This window comes from Salvia hispanica, chromosome 5 (assembly GCF_023119035.1).
Source record: "Salvia hispanica cultivar TCC Black 2014 chromosome 5, UniMelb_Shisp_WGS_1.0, whole genome shotgun sequence".
NCBI lineage: Eukaryota > Viridiplantae > Streptophyta > Magnoliopsida > Lamiales > Lamiaceae > Salvia > Salvia hispanica.
Window position 1 is genome coordinate 3,499,685 of NC_062969.1, and position 20,176 is coordinate 3,519,860.

The 20,176-nt window shown below is 35.5% G+C and overlaps 4 protein-coding genes across 5 annotated transcripts; all 4 read left to right on the forward strand.

Annotated features, from left to right (window-relative positions):
• Positions 1 to 4,038: 4,038 nt before the first annotated feature.
• On the forward strand, positions 4,039 to 4,948 carry LOC125188284. The gene is made up of 2 exons (XM_048085057.1): positions 4,039 to 4,326; positions 4,409 to 4,948. Exons 1-2 carry the CDS (start codon positions 4,039 to 4,041, stop codon positions 4,946 to 4,948), a joined length of 828 nt encoding a protein of 275 aa, XP_047941014.1.
• Positions 4,949 to 12,005: 7,057 nt separating this feature from the next.
• LOC125186309 (GDSL esterase/lipase At1g29670-like) lies at positions 12,006 to 13,632 on the forward strand. The gene is made up of 5 exons (XM_048082659.1): positions 12,006 to 12,245; positions 12,579 to 12,700; positions 12,788 to 13,015; positions 13,083 to 13,320; positions 13,394 to 13,632. Exons 1-5 carry the CDS (start codon positions 12,050 to 12,052, stop codon positions 13,573 to 13,575), a joined length of 966 nt encoding a protein of 321 aa, XP_047938616.1. The 5' UTR covers positions 12,006 to 12,049; the 3' UTR covers positions 13,576 to 13,632.
• Positions 13,633 to 15,245: 1,613 nt separating this feature from the next.
• On the forward strand, positions 15,246 to 17,097 carry LOC125186563 (GDSL esterase/lipase At1g29670-like). Of its 2 annotated transcripts, none has more exons than XM_048082943.1 (5): positions 15,246 to 15,541; positions 15,618 to 15,745; positions 15,984 to 16,211; positions 16,445 to 16,676; positions 16,762 to 17,097. In XM_048082943.1, exons 1-5 carry the CDS (start codon positions 15,304 to 15,306, stop codon positions 16,974 to 16,976), a joined length of 1,041 nt encoding a protein of 346 aa, XP_047938900.1. In that variant the 5' UTR covers positions 15,246 to 15,303; the 3' UTR covers positions 16,977 to 17,097. The 2 variants fall into 2 exon arrangements, with proteins under 2 accessions (XP_047938900.1, XP_047938901.1); XM_048082944.1 differs by having other exon boundaries at positions 15,246 to 15,517.
• A 1,570-nt stretch (positions 17,098 to 18,667) lies between these two features.
• Positions 18,668 to 20,163, forward strand: LOC125189234 (GDSL esterase/lipase At1g29670-like). Its single transcript, XM_048086531.1, has 5 exons — positions 18,668 to 18,905; positions 18,998 to 19,125; positions 19,223 to 19,450; positions 19,604 to 19,835; positions 19,943 to 20,163. The coding sequence occupies exons 1-5, from the start codon at positions 18,668 to 18,670 to the stop codon at positions 20,161 to 20,163; spliced, it is 1,047 nt and encodes a 348-aa protein (XP_047942488.1).
• The last annotated feature ends 13 nt before the right edge of the window (positions 20,164 to 20,176 follow it).

The window sequence follows — 20,176 nt, forward strand, 5'->3', positions numbered from 1 at the left end:
AAAAAAAAGTAAAGTAAGTGAGAATAAATTTTGAAAAAAAAAATAAAATGATTTCCTCTTATGAAATTTTCCCCAAAAAGAAAATTTTTAAATCTTATGGAGCGGGGGGAATATCCGGTAAAGAGGGGGAAATTAAAAATTAAATTTTTTAAATTTAAAATTACATACCTAATAGATAAATCACTACTCCTATGGAATCCATAAAAATTTTGAGCAACATTGGTGTTTTATCCTCCTAAGTGTAAATTGTAGCTGAAGTGCTCAACACAAAATTTCCAATTATGAACCTTAGCATATTATTTTTTGATGATGTCGAAAATTCCAAAATTTCACAAATAACAAAAATAAATATTTTATCCCCCCTCCCAAAACTTGAAATACCTACCTCTCCTTTTTGGTATTGCCACCCAATCCAAATATGTCTATCCCGATTTGGAATAATATTTCACCTTGCATTATCAACCACAATTCACACAAAATATTTTTTTATTGGACAGTTCCCTCTCCTTTTATTTTTTTGAGAAATTTAATTTTTTTTTTTGGTACGTTAAAAAGCAAAAAATTAAATTTTTTTAGTAAAAAAAAAACCTTTTTTCTGAAATTTTTTCTTTCTCCCTTTTTTTCCAATTACCTTCTCTTTTTTTTTTTTATTTTTTTTCCCTTGCTAAGCTTTTTCCCAAATTTGCTTAGAAAAAAAACGTCTTTATTTTTATGGAGCGGAGGGTAATCCATAGGGAAACCGTGGTCACGGGGAAAAACCTCCTTTTATAACTCAACTAATCATCAGTAGTAGCCTATTTTAAAAAAGCCCTCCTCATCTATTTTTCGCCACACAATCATAACCCTTTCATCCTCATTCTATAATTAGAAATGTACACTATTTTCTGCTACTAAATCTTGTAATTTTCCAATTTGGTGGCGTTGTCAATGCATCACCAAAATTCATTGTTTCTTCATTTTGGGGAAATTTATTGGTCGACAATGGCAATTAAAAATTTCCTCAACACAACCGCCAAGGTCAATTCTCCCCTTTCGGCATTGATTTCCCCGGGCCCCCAACCCGGGAGATTCACCAACGGGCCCAAAAAACCGCAGATTTCCCCTTTGGGACATTATTAAACCATCCTTTTCTTTATGCCTCATTTTCTACTCGATAATAAATACAAAATACTAGTATATTTTTATTTTAGAAATAGTGAGTCAGTTTCGTTGGAACAGTCATTTTAGAAATAAGTCATCTTCGTTAACATATAACAGGTGAACTACTGGAGATAAACAGACCCCTTTATACGCCAATGCTGAAGATAGGGACAGAATCCACGGCGTCAACTTTGGCTCGAGGGGGAGCAGGAATTCTCGATGAATCCGGGGAAAAACCCTCTCCCTCTCTCACTTTTCACTTTTAATTTTTCAAATTTCCCTTTTTTTTTGTCTACTAATTGGTTTGAATGGTTGTTTGTTTTGTAAGGGGGAAAGTGTTGACTATGAGCGGAAAAAAAATGTCGAATCCGGGGGGCCCTAGTTGGGGATTGGCCTTTTTTGGGGACAGAAAATTAAGCTTGCAACATCTTAGCAACTGTACATACTACGTGGGGGAAAGGGCAACAACGACTTTGGGAACTATCTCCCCCAAAAACTACGCCTCCACCCTAAATACTCTCCCAAACGTTTGCTTCTCTCCCTTTCCCCCCCTACTCTAAGCACCTTCTTGTCCCGTTCACTTTTCCCCTCTTCTCATTTTTTTTCTTTTAAAATAACACGAATTTTTAAAGCATAACTAGTAAAGTAACGGATATATAATATAGTTTTTTTTTGGGGCTTTTTAAAGTAAGAGAAATAAAGAGAAAAAATAATTAAAGTACTTTTGATTGAATAAATATTGCAGAGGCTATACAAGAACGGAGGGAGGAAAGTGCCGTGAACGGACTCGGAAAATTGGGGGGCATTCCGCAGCCGAAAGGCCAAGTACCCTGTCTCGCCATTGACAGGGTGCGTGGAGGAAAAGCGGCCGTGGACATCTTCAACAGAAACTCGGGAAAATTTAAAAAAAACTTGAACCTCCCCCCGGGGAGATTCCTGTACGTCAGTGAAAACCGGACAACCCCTCCCTCGGCAATATAACGGTGGTCGGAAAACCATGTTGCAGGGGGTCCCGGAAAGGGTTCATAGGGCACTGTGTTGAGGGGAAACACGCCGTGCAGCAACAGAGATGAATACTATTTCTGGGATTCATTTCATCCCAAATGAAAGGGTGCCACTTCCCCCTTTTCCCAAAAAATTATCTACGATGCTATGTCGCCATTTTGCAGTCTACAACTACTGATGTCCTCCCCTCTTGTTGATGTTGCCTGATCAAGGTTTTCTTTATAGTTATTGAACATTTGTTTGTTCAATGCTGTAAAAATTGGGTTTGTTTCATCAATAAAATTGCATTTTTGGGGCCCCCTTATCCCAAAAAATTATGATCCAAAAACAGGTTGAATCATTAATTTTAGTCCCCCACATTTGTTATCTCCTTAATTTCAATTTTTTCTTTTTTGAATAGAATCAATATAGTATAATAGTTCTTATATACTAGTAATATTATTTCTATGATGACTTGAATCTCCAACAAAAAATTGGAATTAAAAATTTTTTTGTCAACTGGAGTAAAATGAACTTCATCTATTACATAATGTGAATTGAATGTCATATTATCGAGATGAGTGGCAGAGTTAGACATTTAATAGTGATTTTCTAAAGTTTTTTTTTAAAATAAAATAAAATTAACCAATGAAAAAAATAATAAAATTTGAAAAATCATATTTTTATTATAATTCTTGATATTAAATTTCTTATAACAAAAAAAATAAAAATAAGTGTAATTAATCATGGCATTAAACTACAACATAGAACTATATTACTACCTCCACAAAATTCGCCCGTTTGACCAATTTTTAAAATGTAAAAGGGGTTTAAATTAAAAGGTTTAAAGGGATTTTGGCCCTTTTTTTAAAAGTTTTATTTTAATAAAAAAGGAATAAAGATGGAAATGGGGGCCCCTTTCCCAAAAAATTTTTTAAAATTGGGGGAAAAATTTTTTGGGCAAAATGGAACCAAGGACGGGTTTTAGGGAAAGGAGGAGTAAAAAAGCTTAGTCCCCCCGCCCGGGCAAAAAGAGTCCCATTCACCAACGGCGGGGGTTTTAAAAAGATTTAAAATTTAAATAAAAAAAATTGAAAGGGGAAATTTTGGGGGCCCTTTAAAGTATTTGTTGATTACAAAGCTTATTCTTTTTTTTTTTTTGGGACGAGTTGTTTTTTTTTTAATTTTTTAAATTTAATTATTTTTAGTTTTAGATTTTTTTATTTTTTAATTTAAATTTTTGAAAACCGAAAATAAGATGGATTAACAAAAAAAGGGCCCCCTTCCATTTCACATATGAGAAACCTTGGGATTACAAGGAGGGATTAAAAAAAATTGTTTCCCTTTTAAACATTTTAGAGGAAAATTTGAACTAAAATTTGCCCTAAATTTAAATTTGCCCCTATAAATACATTAAAAAGGGCCCGCTTTTAACACAACCTCCACCAACCTCCCAAAAAAAAAAACCCAAACATTTAACATTACCTTTTCCCTTTTAAAAAGTCATCAATGGAGGAGGGGTCGGGGCGGGTTACATTAACCCGGAAAGGGGGAAAAATTTGGGGTGGTGAAATTTCCCTCCTTGCATGCCGATGGAGTGCTCAAAAAAGGGGAAAAGACGGGGAAGTGGGGGAGTTTGGCATGGGTGAAAAGTTTTTAGGATTGGAAAAGCAAAAAAAAAACCCCGGAATGAAAAAGGGGGAAACCCCACACAGGGAAGGAAAAGGTTAAAGGTGGATTAAGCAGGACAAACTCAAGCCACATACAAATGCTATAAAATCTGCATTGATTGAAGTGAACAAGTTAGCTAGGTTGAAATGGTGTCTTAGTCAACTTCTACCTACCATATCTGCTGGTAGAGTTCAGTTTCAAAGCATGCACAATATAGTCCACATAGATGAAAAATGGTTCTTTATGACCAAGACAACAGACAGGTACTACCTATTGCCGGATGAAGATGAGCCATGTAGGGCATGCAAGTCAATGAGGTTTATCACCAAAGTGATGTTCATGTGTGCAGTATGTAGACCAGTATTTGGCCCGGATGGCCAGACCAAATTTGATGGAAAGTTGGGTATTTTTCCTTTCACTGAAGTGGTACCAGCAAAAAGAAAATCAAAGAATAGGCCTAGAGGCACACTTGAGACTAAACCAATTCCAGCAGTCAATAAGAATGTGATGAGGGACTGCCTAGTCCACAAGGTATGCTACTTTTCCCAACCTATCAGATCTTACCTGTTTATATAAAGATCATCATCTAGGAATATTTACTTTTGGTTTACAGATTGTACCAGCTATTAAGGCCAAGTGGCCAGATTGGGCAAGCAAAGAAATTTTCATCCAGCAAGACAATGCCACACCCCACATAAATAGTGTGGATCCTGAATTTGAGGATGTAGCAAATTCAGATGGATTTAAAATCCAACTGATTTGTCAACCAGCCAATTCACCTGACACCAACATACTAGACCTTGGCTTTTTCCGGGCTATTCAAACACTGCAGCATGAGAAACCATGCTCTACTGTTGATGAATTGTTGGGAAATGTGTATAGCTCTTATGAAGAGCTATCACCACAGACCCTAAACAAGGTTTTCCTCTCATTGCAGGCTTGCCTTACTCAAATTCTGATATTCAGGGGTGGGAACAACTACAAAGTCCCTCACATTAACAAAGACAGGTTGGAAAGAACAGAGGGGCTGCCTAATGCATTGGATGTGGATGAGAAGCTTGTGAGAGATGTGCTAGAGTACTTACAGCTACCAGAGAACAATGCAGGTGGTGCATATGACATTGAACCTTTGTCTACTGCTTTTGGGTTCTAAATAGATAGGGGGATGCAATGATGTGTTTTGGAAATCAGGCCTTATATTTTTGGGTAGTAGGTGCTGATTTTTTTGTGTTTTGTATGTAGAAATAGTGCAAAGAACATGTAATGCACATATTCACTGATGTTTAATACCAAGCCCTCAGAAAAGCTTCATCATAGAGCAGGAATAGCCTCCAAACCTCTAAAGGGTGGCTGAACATTGCATAATTCACCATATTGCATAGATACACAAATCAAGCACCACCAAATCAATCCACAAGGCAACACCAACAGAACCAAGCACCACCAAATCAATCCACAAGGCAACACCAACAGAACCAAGCACCACCAAATCAAATCACAAGCAGCACCAACATTACCATCAAAATAACCCCAACCAAGCCCTCAGAAAAGCTTCATCATGGGGCAGGAACAGCCTCCAAACCTCTAAAGGGGTGGCTAAATATTTATCAATCCACAAGACAACACCAACACATCCATCAAAGCAACCTCAATGCAGCAACATTACCCTCTGAAAATATTTCAGCATATGGCATTACACATCAAACAACAGATTTAATGCCTCCTAACCCAAATTGGGGGTGGCTAAACATTGCATACTTCACCATATTGCAGAGACAGACACAAATCAAGCACCACAAAATCATATCCACAAGGCAACACCAACATATCCATCAAAGCAACCTCAATGCAGCAACATTAACCTCATAAAATATTTCATCATATGGCAATACACATAAAACAACAGATTTAGTGCCTCCTAACCCAAATTGGGGGTGGCTCAAACACAAGACAACCATAGCCCATAAAAACCCCAAAGCAATCAAACCTAAGAACCTCCAAACCCTAGATAGAGGGTGGCTCTCAGTAAACTCACAAATTCAGAGAAGATCCGCCATGCTAGGCAAGAGCATCACCAAGAAGCTCTTGAACCACTCCTCCTCCTCTACTGGACGCCTCCTCCGTCGCTTGGTGGCCGGAGTTTCAGGGACTACAGTTGGGAACGGATCGAGCTCCGTCAATGGAGATTCAGGGACAATGGTGGAGACAGAATCGCTCTCCCACCAAGACAGAATCACTATAGTCTGGTGTGTCGGGCACAATCAACAAATCGGCGTCCAGATCCTCCAGATCTGGCGATTCTGAGGGAAGGTCCATGAAGTCGGACTCCATCTCCACTGGGATATCATCCCATGATGTCTTCCAATAGATTTCCCGATTTGGGGAAATCGGAGGAATGGTGAAAGGAGAGACGGCGTGGGTAGTTCCATTTGAGCGCAGGAGGAGGCGATTTGGGTGAGAAGAGGAGGAGGCGGCGATTTAGGGTTATTGAGACAGAATCGGTAGTGAGAGATGAGGGAGAGAGAGGGTGAGGAAGTGGATGTGTAAATCGAGAATAGAGTATGGAGGGGAGAAAATTAATTGTTGAATTATTTTTGGGTATGCCATTTTTGTAATTTAAGTGAATGAGTAAGGGTATTTAATTTATCAAAATATGGAAAGGGCAACCGGGACTCCTATTCGCGGACGTCCGAAAATGGTAAAACGGGACTCTTATTGGCGGACGGAGGGAGTAATATATTTTAAAATTTAGTACTGAAATATTAAAATATTTTTTGGAAAAAACAAAAAAAAATGTGGGTGTCAACACAACACATGCATTGCCCCGCCATTAATTTAGATACGTACTAATAAGAGTGTCCACAGTGGTGGCCCTCTTGGGCATGCCTAAGCCACCATTTTTTGGGCACACCCAACAAACTTGGTCCTGCCCATGAATACCTGGCCACCACAATGGTGGCCCTATGTGCCACTGACTCAACTTTATTTTACCCAAATAATACCCGCAAGTGTACGGGGTTATCGTAGCAAACAGCAAGCAAGAGTATATCGTATCCCACAGAGACAATTAAGTGTAAACCTAAGTACCACGAACCAATTTCAACTACTATCCAGACGATCGAGAAGTTTGGTTTTAAACTAACAACTACTAAAAACATTTAAAAACAGAGATTAAAATAAAACACTTAAACAAGAGAACAAAGAAACAAGTTGCAGATAAAGTTGAAGAAATATGCAGAATTCAAGGATCCGATGCACAACTCATAGCCTAACCCAATTGAAATCGATTTACCATTTAAAGTCTCCAGAATTGTTGAATCAATCACAAATATAGATTAAACCCCCTCCCGAGGTGAGAAATCCGTAGATTAGGTGTAATAATTGAAGTCCCCTTCTAATTCTTAGACCTAACTCCTAATAGTTCGATTAGATTAAAGATCCCACTCAAAACCTCAACTCTCCCGAGTTTTATTGAATTAAGGTGTGAATAATTCTTCTTTCAAGGTTAAATATTTCATCTCCCGATTATTCTAAGAAACCCTACACTCCCAATTGGTGATCAAGCAATTGTTAGGAAAAAGCACAAGAATAATTCAAACAATTGCAAGAGCAAGATAAAAACGAAGTCAATTGGATTAAAACTATAAATCAATGCATCTTCACCAAGAATTCTACATAAAAGATGTTTAGCTACTCATGTTCATGGTAGAAAACAAATAGAAACAAGGAAAAACAGTGGAAATCATGATCCGAATTGCAATTGGTGGAAGAATTGAAGCTTGAATCTTCAATCTTCTTCCAAGAGTTCTTCACAAAGAGAGAGATTTGTTTTGTCGCTTGTCGAGAATGAATAGAATTGACCTAATTCTTCCTTCTTATTCCCCTCTTCAAAAATAGCGTTTCTGCTTTGAAAAACGTCAGATTGACGGACCCGGCCGGGTGGAATTAATCCACTGGAAATTCACCCGGCCGGGTGGGACTTCTTTGGTACTCTCTGGAATCTCGCAGGCATAATTACGCCACCCGGCCGGGTGGAATTATAGGGTAATAATTCACCCGGCCGGGTGAGATTTTCTGGACAGCGCAGTGTTCGTATAACGGCCATAACTTCTTCTACCGAACTCCGATTGAGGCGTGCGAGATACCCACGCGCTCTTTCGAAGACGAAGAGATTGGTATGCATTAGGGGCTGATTGGACTTCAAAATCTCCCGTAAATATTGTCTCAAACCAAGGCTGCTGCACATCCACATATTTTGTACCTTTTTCTATACATTCTTAACAAAATGGTCAATATACCAACATAATAGAGAAGTAGATATAAACACGCCTAATAATAGACGAAATATGCTCCAATTCATACAAAACCACCCTCTAAAACCATGTAAAATCCAAGTATGTCAGCCACCAATTAAAATTATTTTCTTACATTTTTTATATATTTTAATTTAGCTAGAATAAAAATTATATGCATATAATAATTAAAAAAATGCATACTTTAAAATTGAGTGAATTGAAATCAAATTATTGTCGTATTATAGATAGGGGAAAATTATACAACGAAATTTTTTAAAAAACACTTGTTAGGATGCCTTGAATCATTATTGTTTGCCGCTAGCCAAACGGGGTCCCGGGGGTGGCGGAGAGGCCCCTGGCCCGATGCTATGACATGTTTTAGATTTTGGCCTTAATTTGCATTTTTTATAGTATGAAAATTGTAGAGAATAAAATTTAGGGTGTAAAAATGAGTGTGAAGTGAAAAATGGATGGAAAGTATATATATAAAAAAAAAAATGGGAGGAAGTAATATTTATAAAACAATTTTCGAAATTAAAAAAAAAATGAAAATTGGAGGCCAAGGGCCGCGGCTCTCGGCCCTTGCAGTGGCGGGCCGAGCCGCGTGCCCAAGAGCCTCGGCCTCGAGAGCTCGTCCACCCCCCCAGGCCGCGTCCACCTCTCGGCTCAGTAGTGGGGGGCCGCGCCCTGCCCAAGCCCGGGCCAAGGGCCGCGGCCCTCCCACTGTGGACACTCTAAACAACCACTTTACCAGTCACTCAGTGTATACAACGAAATCAATATAAGGTCGCGCCAAAAATTTTAAAGTACCTCATTTTACAATAATGGATAGTGTCACTAGTGTGATAAACTATAAGGTCGCGCCAAAAATGACAAAATTGATTAATACTAAGACGTGGATGAATGGAGTACCAGTCAATAGTAGTAGTAATTACTGTATAAATAGATTATACTTCTTCCATCCCTGAAAATATTTTACCTATTTTTATTTTCATTTGTTCCTAAAAATTTATCATCTTTCATTTTTATGATTTTGATAGTGGACCCACTTTTTCAATCCATTTTTTATTAGTATATTTTTAAAACTCAGTATCATATCAAATATTAACGAATTTTGAGGGACAGAGCATAAGAAAAATTATATTAATCAAAAAAATTATTTTACGCAAATTTAGGAAGACCAGATAGTGGGGATGGGTACTCCGCTCCACTTGTCGCGAAAAACAAGATTCCAAATTTTTGTCAAGCAATTTTAGAATTCCACCGCCGTGTTCTCTTTTTAATTTGATTATCATATAGTACATTTTTATATAATTAACTCTAATGGACATTTAATACTACATATTTAAAATTATAAAACGTTTTTTTTACCTATCTGTAGATAAACCAGTTCTTAATTAACAAACTGCAATTTAAATGTTTTAAAAATTACTCCCTCCATCCTGTTGTCCCATTTTGATCCGACACAGGTTTGAAGAAATGTAATAAAAAGTAAGTTGGAAAAGGTAGTAGAATATGGATCCTACTTTTATATATTAGTTTTATAATAAAATATGAGAAGGAATGAGTTAGTGGAATATGAGGTCCACTGCAAAAAATAGTAAAAAATGAAATGTGACAAATTTTGTGGGACGGACGGAAATGAAAAAATGAAACCAACTTTCAGGGACGAGGGAGTATAAAGTTAAAATTGAATAGTGAATTTAATTAATTATTTTAAAATTAAATTAAAACATAATGATTGAACTTGAACAAAAGAATTGATTAAAAACTAGAAGCAATTAGTAATAAGTCTTTGTTGGTCATCCTTTTGTAAGCCTACTAATTAGGCTCATTAATTGGGCATGTGCATCATATATATGCCTCATCTCAAACCAGAAAAAACTTAAAGCCCATTAATTTACTAAAAGCACATTAATTAATATTCGGCCCATCAAATACACAATGCATGTTGCGTAAGTATCTGTCTCATTAATAACATGTAGTAGTACTACTTTTCTTAACAATAATGTAATGTAGAAAACTAAACTGAAATGTTAATTTTATTATGTATGAACACCACTGATTAATCTTTGGTGCAAACATCGAGAAGTTAATGGTGATTGCCTTTAATCACATGGTTAAAATTCTCGTGTAGATGTATCCAATTATTGATCTCTAACTTTGTACTTTCATCTAGCTTTGCATTACTCGTACCTTAATTATCTTCATCATCATTTTTACGTAGCCCTATGTATTTCTTTATATACTAATAAATGAGTTCAAGATATTAATAGTTCATTAGATACTTGGTACACAATTTCGTCGGGACAATTGGAAATCGCAGATTGTTCAGTAATTGTAATTATACCATGGTAAGTTATTGATTATCCAAACTTCATAAATAATTTGGCTAAATTAAACTTTGTATACAATTTTAAAAAGTCATTTATGCACTAACTCTTTCAATAACGTGAGAATTCAAAATTAAAAATTATGTCTGACTTTGAATTTCCTATGTGATTTCGTGTAAGGTAACACAAAAGATTTGATCCCAGTCGACAATTGTTTATTCACTTATAAGGGGTTAATTAAAATTTAAAAACATAGAGATATTCTCATGATCAATTTGCATAAACTTCTTATACAGATATATTCTCATGATCAATTTTTATTTTTCTTTTTTTATTGAATGGTGGGGGATACAGATATTTCAAATCTTTTCAAAAGTATAAGCATTTTCTTAATAGTAATATGATCATTAAAGAAATAATGCAAGAACGATTTGATAAGATACTTACTATAGAGAAAAATATAACCCAATTATAGATGTCAAATAGAGTACTAACATACGTGTGCGAAACTTTAAAAGAACATTGACTTGTTTTTCGGGTTATATGTATTACTGATGGTCTTGTTAGGTTGCTAACTATCTTATTTTGTCAATGGCTAACTATATAAATAATCTATATAGTTAGATTACTAATTATGGGACTGTGATCAATACTAAACCAGTCTTAAACCTTAAACGCTGAACAACATCATTATAAGACAATCTGGAGTTTATTATAATGAACTACTAATAAACTTATAATGAACTTCACATTTTTAAATTATGATAGATGATGTCATTGTTTTTAAATCTTTGAATTCCCTATAATGAACTACAAATAAAGTTGTAATGAACTCCGCGTTGTTTTATAATGATGTGTTTGGTGTTTAGCGTTTAAAACTAGTTTGATATATAAAACAACCCAATATTTATATCAATAGTCTAGGTTATAGATGTCAACACGAAGTTATTTGTATGTGAACTAAATTTTATTGACATACAAATGTCTTCGTGTTAATATCTAATCTACGTATGGTTACTTGGTATGCTATGCAACCAATAAAATTTTAAACTTTTCATATTTGTTGTGGTCAACTATGTAATGATCAATCACCAACCATCACGATCAACATCTTTGCGGATCAGCCCTATTGTCAAATAATATTATTCCCTCTGTTCCATTGAAGTCATTTTATCATTTTGGTACATTTCATAATAATGAAGTCATATCCTTTTATTAAAAGTCAACACATTTATTCTAACTTACTTTACTCTCTTTAATTTTATTCTCTCTTCTTCTCTCTACATTTTTCATTCTCTACTATAATATTCCTTTTTTTTTATCTCACTTAACACAATTATTCTTAAATAATGTGGCAAAATGAAACAGCTCATTTACCGCGGAACTCAGGGAATAGTGGGGCCGGGAATAGTACTATATATTAAGACACGTATTATGCTTCAGTCGTGAAGTTTCTTAGAGAATTATACTCAATGATTTTAAATAAAAATATGGGGTCATATCTCCCCCCTCAAAGTCTATTTAATATTGAGATTAATTACTTGAATTATAGATCTGAAAATTATAATGGCTTCAACAAGAAAGCATTATTCTAAGTTATATCTATGTTTCTTCTTGCTAAATCTCATGTTTTTCCAAACATTAGGTGTCTCAAAACCACAATTTTCAGGCTTCTTCGTTTTCGGAGACTCATTTGTGGACAATGGAAACAATAATTATCTCCAGACCACCTTAAAAGTTAATTACTTCCCTTACGGTGTAGATTTTCCGACCGGTCCTACTGGCAGATTCTCCAATGGTCAAAATATTGCAGATTTTATTGGTATGCACTTCTTTTTTTTCTACTAATTACTATCTATTTTTGACATGTTAATTGCTTGAAAAATCACAAAAATTGGTAAATTTTGGAATGTTAAAAATCTGCTAGAAAAATCATGACCTTTGAATTTGTTCGCAACTATACTACGGCGAAAAATTCAAGTTACCTTGCATAGAATATATTATTGATATTTTAAAACAAAAGTGAAAATTTTCACCAAAATAATAATTGTACGTGATAAAATTTGATCAAATTTCATAATTTTACCGATAATTTTACCTTTTTTCTATCAATTGTTTACCTTATATTTGATCTTTGGTGTTTACTTGGTTATAGCAAAAAAGTTGGGTTTTAAAAAGTCCATACCTCCATTTGCCAATGGTACAACTGAAATTCTTGAAGGCCTCAACTATGGATCAGGGGGTGGTGGCATTCTTAATGAAACCGGAAGCCAATTCGTAAATATCTCTCTCTTTCACAAATTAAAAGAAGAAGAATATTGTTTTATCAAAGCGTGGAAATTTCTCACTATTTTACGTTCCTAGGGTGAACTACTCAGTTTGAGCGATGAAATCACAATCTCCAAAATCCAAAAATTATTAGGAGGGAAAAGCGAGGCAGAAAAACACCTAAATCGGTGTTTATACTATGTTGGAATTGGAACTAACGACTACATGCTAAACTATCTTCCTCAATTCTATTCCTCAACCACAAATTATACCCCGAATGAGTTCGCCGCCCTCCTCATTGATCAATATTCAAAGCAACTTCGAGTAAGATTTTTTATTAATATTTTCTATTTATTTTTTTATGTTAATTATAGTACCTTATTTCTACCAGAGGCTGTACGAAAACGGAGCGAGAAAAGTGGCTGTGTCTGAACTCGGTGAACTAGGATGCATGCCGGTGGTTATCCGAGCGTACGGCTCCCCCAATTCCTCATCTTGCATCGAAACCAGCAACGACGTCGTTCAAATTTTCAATCAAGATCTTAAGCTCCTGATAAACAACCTTAATCTTGATTATCCGGAAGCGAAGTTTGTGTACACCAGATTTACAGCTCTCTCTGAGAAAAGTGGTACTCAATCATGACTACAACTTGTACTATGACAACGATGATGATGAATTGATGATGAGTATTGTTATTTCAGGTGATATAAAGATTGTGAGTGAGCCATGTTGCGTGGTGGGGACAGGGCTGTGTATTGAAGGAAGTGTTCCGTGCAGCGATAGAGATGAATACAGATTTTGGGATGAAGTTCATCCCACGGAGGCCGCGGCGGCGGCCGCTGCCAATATTGCCTATGACGACATTTCTGCCCTTATTTGTTGATTCATCTCACAGACACACACAGATGTGCCACCATATTTAACCTTTGTGCAGTTTTTAAAAAATTCTTTGACATTAAATAATACTACTACTTCATCATCTCTATTAGTTATCTCATTTTTTTATTTGTGTACACTTAAGTAAAATATAAATCATATTTTTATATATTATTTTAATTGTGAAGGTAATGGATTAATAGAATATGGGTCCACTTAGTAAAACACTTAAACATAAATAAAGTCTCGAACCATGCACAGATAAATAGAAGAAATCCAAGCAAGCTCACGAAGCCAAAACCAACAAAAAGCACAACAATCAAGACGCAAGTAAAATACACACCCAAACCAATAAGTTTATAAGATCGGATCAAAAGCAACAACAAACGCAACACTCAAAGCTTCAACAACCAACGTTCAAGCAGCAAAACCAAAAGCACGAGAACAAGGAAGGGTCACCTTATCGACAATCATTAAGAAGTGATGGTTTGTCAAATAATTCCCGGCCATCTTCTCCTTTCTCTCAATAAATACTCCCTTCGCCCATAAAAAATAGACAAGTTTACCATTTTGGAACATTCACTAAAATTAGGCTAAGTCTAAAAATGAAAAATTTGTAACCAATACTATCCCTACACATCGTTCTAAATATAAACCTCACAATCTACTAACACTACTTTCACTATATTTTCTCTCCCTCACTCTTACTTTACTAATTGCGCATTAAAACATGTTCCATTTACAACTTTGTATATTTTTATGGACAGGGAATAAGAGAGAGATAATTTTAAATTATAATCATCCATTGCATTGCATGTATCATTTCATTATGTAAAAATACAATCACTAAAGCAAATCCTTATGAAAAGGTCTACACATATCGGTTGCTGATAGAATAATGACATGATGTGCGAGATAAAAGAGTACTCCCTCCGTCCCGGCATTTGACTGGACACAGATTTTAAGAATTGTAATGAAAAGCGGGTTGAAAAAGTTAGTGGAATGTGGGTATTACCTTTATATATTAGTTTTATAATAAAATGTGAGTAGAAATGAGTTAGTGGAATATGGGGTCCACTACCAAAAATGGTAAAAGTGAAATGAGACAAATTATGTGAGACGGACCGAAATGGAGAACTGAGACGAATTATCCGACGGAGGGAGTAATAAGTAGCCTCATATGATGTGCGTGATAAAAAAGACTAATAAGTCCTCAATAGCCTCACGGGAAAAATGGTCAACTAGGAGAACATTTTCTAGGTCAAAAAGATACAAATCTCATTTTCTAGGTATCAATTTAATAGCTCATTTAAATTAATTTAATTTTAAATTAATTAATGCTCAAGAGTTAATTTTTAATACAAAATATCTAAAATAATCTAATTATGTATGTACCCTGTACATTTATCAAACCAACTAACTAATGTTGGCTATTTCTTTTAAGGCAAAAACAGCTATTATTTCCCTAGTTGCCATCATTCTGGGGAACTTGTGAGTTATGACTAGGGATGGGCATTTGGTGCCATTTGACATCAAAATTAAATCAAACCGTAAATGCGGTTTTGTAATTTTAGTAAATTTAACCAAACTATATTTATAACGAAACCAAACCAAACAAACTTTATTATTATAAATATCCATACAATTAACTAGCAAGGTTCAAAAATCACATAACACTTACATCCCATCATTCAAAGCTCAATTTGAGGCTTTTGATTATAGTAAGAGAGTTAGAATGTCTAAAACTATCTTCTCAATATTCATATTTTTGGTGGCTGTTAACTTAGTCCCAACAGTGCATGGAAAAAAATTGGTGCCTTGTTTTTTCGTATTTGGAGACTCCCTTGTTGATAACGGAAATAACAACGATCGTGACACCGTTGCAAATGCCAACTTCCTTCCGTACGGGATTGATTATCCCAACGGACCAACAGGCAGATTTACGAATGGTCGAAACGTAGCGGATTTCATAGGTTTGTTTAACATGGGTTCTTTTTACCAACAGTTTATTACTAATGATGCATTTATCTTTTTTTCATGTATCAATAGCGGAGGCATTAGGATTTACCGATCACATCCCGTCGTTTGCAACGGCTAAGGGTGGCGATGCCGTTGTAAACGGAACAAACTATGCATCTGGATCAGCAGGGATTCTCAATGGAACTGGAAAGGAATTTGTAAGTGATTAACCATAGTAGTATACTATACCCGTCCCTTAAAAATAAGAAAATTTCTAAACTTTCTATTTTAGGACATGGACCCTTCAATCCACTAACATTACTTGTGCTATTACTTTTCTATTCATCTCTTACTTTAACAATTGTGAAATTAAAATCCGTGTCGTATAGTTATTAATTCAAGAACAGAGGTAGTATATCTTTAGTAAATGGTGATATACTATATGCATACATACAGGGTGATGTGATAAGCTTGGATGAGCAATTGCAAAATCATCAAACCACAATAACAAGAAGCACTTCTATGTTTGGAAGTGCCCATGTTGCCAAAACTCATCTCGGCCAGTGCATTTACTATGTCGGAATGGGGAGCAACGACTATGCGGCCTACACCATGAACCCAGACCGACCATCACCGGACCATTATGCGTCGCTACTAATTGATAACTATTCTCGTCAGCTAAGGGTGAGTATTCGATTAATTATTTTGATGTTAGTATTACTTATGTTGCCGTCAGGGGCGGAACTAGCATATCACTAGAAGGGCCAAATTCCCTCTAGATTTATTAGTTTTAATTTATTCTCATATTCCTCAAATTCCCAAAATTTCATTATTATATTTTGTCCTAAAAATAATTTCCTAGCTCCGCCTCCGTTGTCTCAATCATCTAACTTTTAGTACTATATTAATTGATAAAGGAGTTGTACGGATACGGAGCGAGGAAGGTGGCGGTGTTCGGATTGGGGGCAATAGGGTGCGTTCCGGCCACACACCATGTGTATGGGACGTTATGCATGTCGGCAACCAAAACGATGTCGGGTGTATTTAACACGAAGCTAAGATCACTAATCAATGTTCTAAATCAAGATTTAGATGGTGCCAAGTTTACATATATCGACACGTTTGGGATTGCAGCTTCTAAGACTACAAGTATAAATCATAACAAACAATCGCATCTCAATTAATTAAATTGTGATTGAATTTGACGTTGCATTTTAATGTAATTAATTTTCAGGCTTCAGATATCCCGATTTGGAATGTTGCACGGTGAACGTAGGAGGAACGTGCATTCCACAAGGCGTAGCTTGTCGTGACCGAGCATATTTCGCCTACTTTGATGGGTACCACCCCACCGAGGCTGCAGCCGCGGTCCTGGCCAAGCGTGCATTTGCAGCTCGCTCGCCTTCGGATGCTTATCCCTTTGATATTCAACACCTTGTCCAAGTGTAGTAATAGTAGTAATATTGATAGGTGTGTTTGGTACAATATATTTAGAGAGGCTATATTGCAAATTATAAGCACTCAACCTTATAGTACTTTTATAAAGTTGTATTACGTATTGACAATGTCATTATTATTTTGATACAAACAATCCATCGAATTGAAGAGTTGAAAGTAGAACATATCAATATTATCAAAATTATGAAATATGAAAAATGCATAATTACCTTTATTTATACTCCCTCCATCTCATAAAGATATATGAATTTGAAATGACAGGAATTAATGCACAATTGCTAAAGTAAGAGAACGATAGTTAAAATAGTGTTAGTGGATAGTGAGACTAATATTATTATTAGTGTGTAATGAATTGTAATGGTGGGCTATAGTGATATAAGTTGTAAATAAATTAATGTATATGGGTAATAAGTTGGAGAAATTTTCTATAAATGGAAATGCCCTTTTTTGTGTGGGACGGACAGAAATGCAAAGTGCATATATTTTATAGGATGGAGGGAGTAAATAATAGTAATAATATAATGCCAAATGTAAAAATCGTATGCGCGAGATAACTAAAATCTGAATTTTAGTTTTGCAATATGGATGTGTAGGGATTTGAGATTTGAATACCCTCGTCTATATATTTAAAGAATTAAATGTACTAGAAATAAATTATTTCGTTTATTTTAGTTTTCTTATCACATAGACGTTAGTTTTCCTTGTATATTATCCCTAAACGTTATAGTTTTTCCTAGTATATTATTCCTCCTATAATCCTATAGACCTATAGTATTAAGACCCTCAACTTTCCTTCTTTTAGTCTCCATCTAATTTTCACTGCTTAAAATTGAAAAAGAAATGTGTGATTACATAGTATCTTCGTAACATTAGCCAAGATTTGAATCTCGAATAATCCCTTTAATTATATTTTGCCGATTTCTAGGCCATAAAATTGATTTAGGCCAAGTTATCCAATTAGGTCTAGTTTGGTATCAAAAGAAATATACACAAATATTTTGATTAACCACGTAACAAGTTGGGCATAAATTCAAGCCTCGGGAAAGGAATATTAATATTTAGTGAATCAAAATTTTACCAAAATACTAATTAACCAATAAATTCCCAGTTGAGTTGACCAAGTTTTTTTATATGGTTATTTCTTTACTTTTTAAAATATATCAACCAAATCATTTCCCAATCGAGATGACCAAGATTTTATATGCAATATGCATGGTTATTTCTTCACTGTTTAGGATATGAATACTATTCCATTATTAAATTATTTATAAAGTTAATATTGATTCAGTGACGTATAATAACCAATATTCAAATATGGAATTTTCCGTTAAATTTGGCCTAATTTCTTTACAAAATTAATACAGATTAAGTGGTGTATAATAACCAAGATTTAGACTTGGAATTACATTCGGCCTAATTTCCTAATTCGTCTCTTCATTCCTCAGTGTATATATACTAAAAACATACAAACTAGTTGGTTTTTCAACGTCACATTCCTTCACTGTAATTATAGTAAATAAAACTATTGTTATCCAAGATTTTGATGTGGAATAAACCCTTCCATTTGACCTAATTTCTTAATTTATCTTTGCATCCATCAATATAAATATGCATACAACCTAGCTTGTTCAAACATCCCATCACTCAAAGCTCCATTAGATTATACTAAGAATAGTATTAAGATGACTAAATTTCTCTTCACAACATTCATATTTTTGGTGGCTTTCAACTTGGCTCCATCAGCCTATGGAGAGAAACTGGTGCCTTGTTACTTCGTATTCGGAGACTCCCTTGTTGATAATGGAAACAACAACGATCGCAACACTGTTGCAAAAGCCAACTTCCTTCCGTACGGGATCGATTTTCCCAAAGGACCAACCGGTAGATTTACAAATGGTCGTAACGTTGCAGATTTCATAGGTTTGTTAATTATACTTTTTGGTATAGCATGTTTTTTTTTTTTTTTTTTACCATTTTAGTAATGCATTTATATTTTTTTCTTATATCCGCAGCCGAGGCTTTAGGCTTCCCCGATAGCATCCCATCCTTCGCAACGGCTAAGGGAAGCGACGTTGTTGTAAACGGTACAAACTATGCATCGGGATCAGCAGGGATTCTTAGTACAACTGGAAAACAATTTGTAAGTAATTAATCATATACTATTATATTTTTTAAAAAATATTTACAATTTCAAAAATATAATGCTATAATGTTGTGATGTGTGTACATACATACAGGGTGATATAATAAGCCTGGATGAGCAATTGCAGAATCATCAAACTACAATAGCTAAAGCCACTTCTGTATTTGGAAGTGATGATGCTGCCAAGGATCATCTCGCGCGGTGCATATACTATGTCGGGATGGGGAGCAACGACTACGCGGCCTACAGTTTGAACCCAATCAAGCCTACCCCGGACATGTACGCGTCGCTACTAATTGATACCTATTCGCGTCAGCTAAGGGTGAGTATTCTGTTAGTTAGTTAGTGCTAATAATTTATTATGTCTTTCTCGAATTCTCAAATTTTCCTTATATATATATATTTTTAATTTAAAATAATTTTCTGGCTCGGCCACTGTTGACTTAATTATCTAATTTTGACTATATTAACATAGACATTGTACGGGTACGGAGCGAGAAGGGTGGCCGTTGCTGGACTTGGAACAATAGGGTGCGTTCCGGCCGGGGGGATCATGAGTGGGGCGTTATGTCTGCCGGCAACTCAATTGACGTCCGGTGTTTTTAACACGAAGTTGAAAGCGCTAGTCACTGCTCTTAATCAAGATTTAGCTGGTGCCAAGTTTACATTTATTGACACATATGGGATTGCAGCATCTGAGATTTCAAGTAATGGCAACAAACAAACCTCATTCAAATTAATCCATTTCTGATTGAAGTTTGAAATGTTTCATGTATACTGATATGTGTTTTACTTTGATCTATTTAAATTTCAGGTTTCAGGTATCCGAATTCGGAATGCTGCAAGACGGCTCTAGGAGGCATATGCATTCCACAAGGTGTGACTTGTCCGGACAGAGCAGATTTCATATACTTTGATGGGTATCACCCGACGGAGGCTGCAGCCGCGGCCTTGGCAAAGCGAGCGTTTGTGGCTAGCTCGCCTTCCGATGCTTCTCCCTTTGATATTCAAACCCTCACCCTTAATGAATTGTAAACTTTTTAGGTGT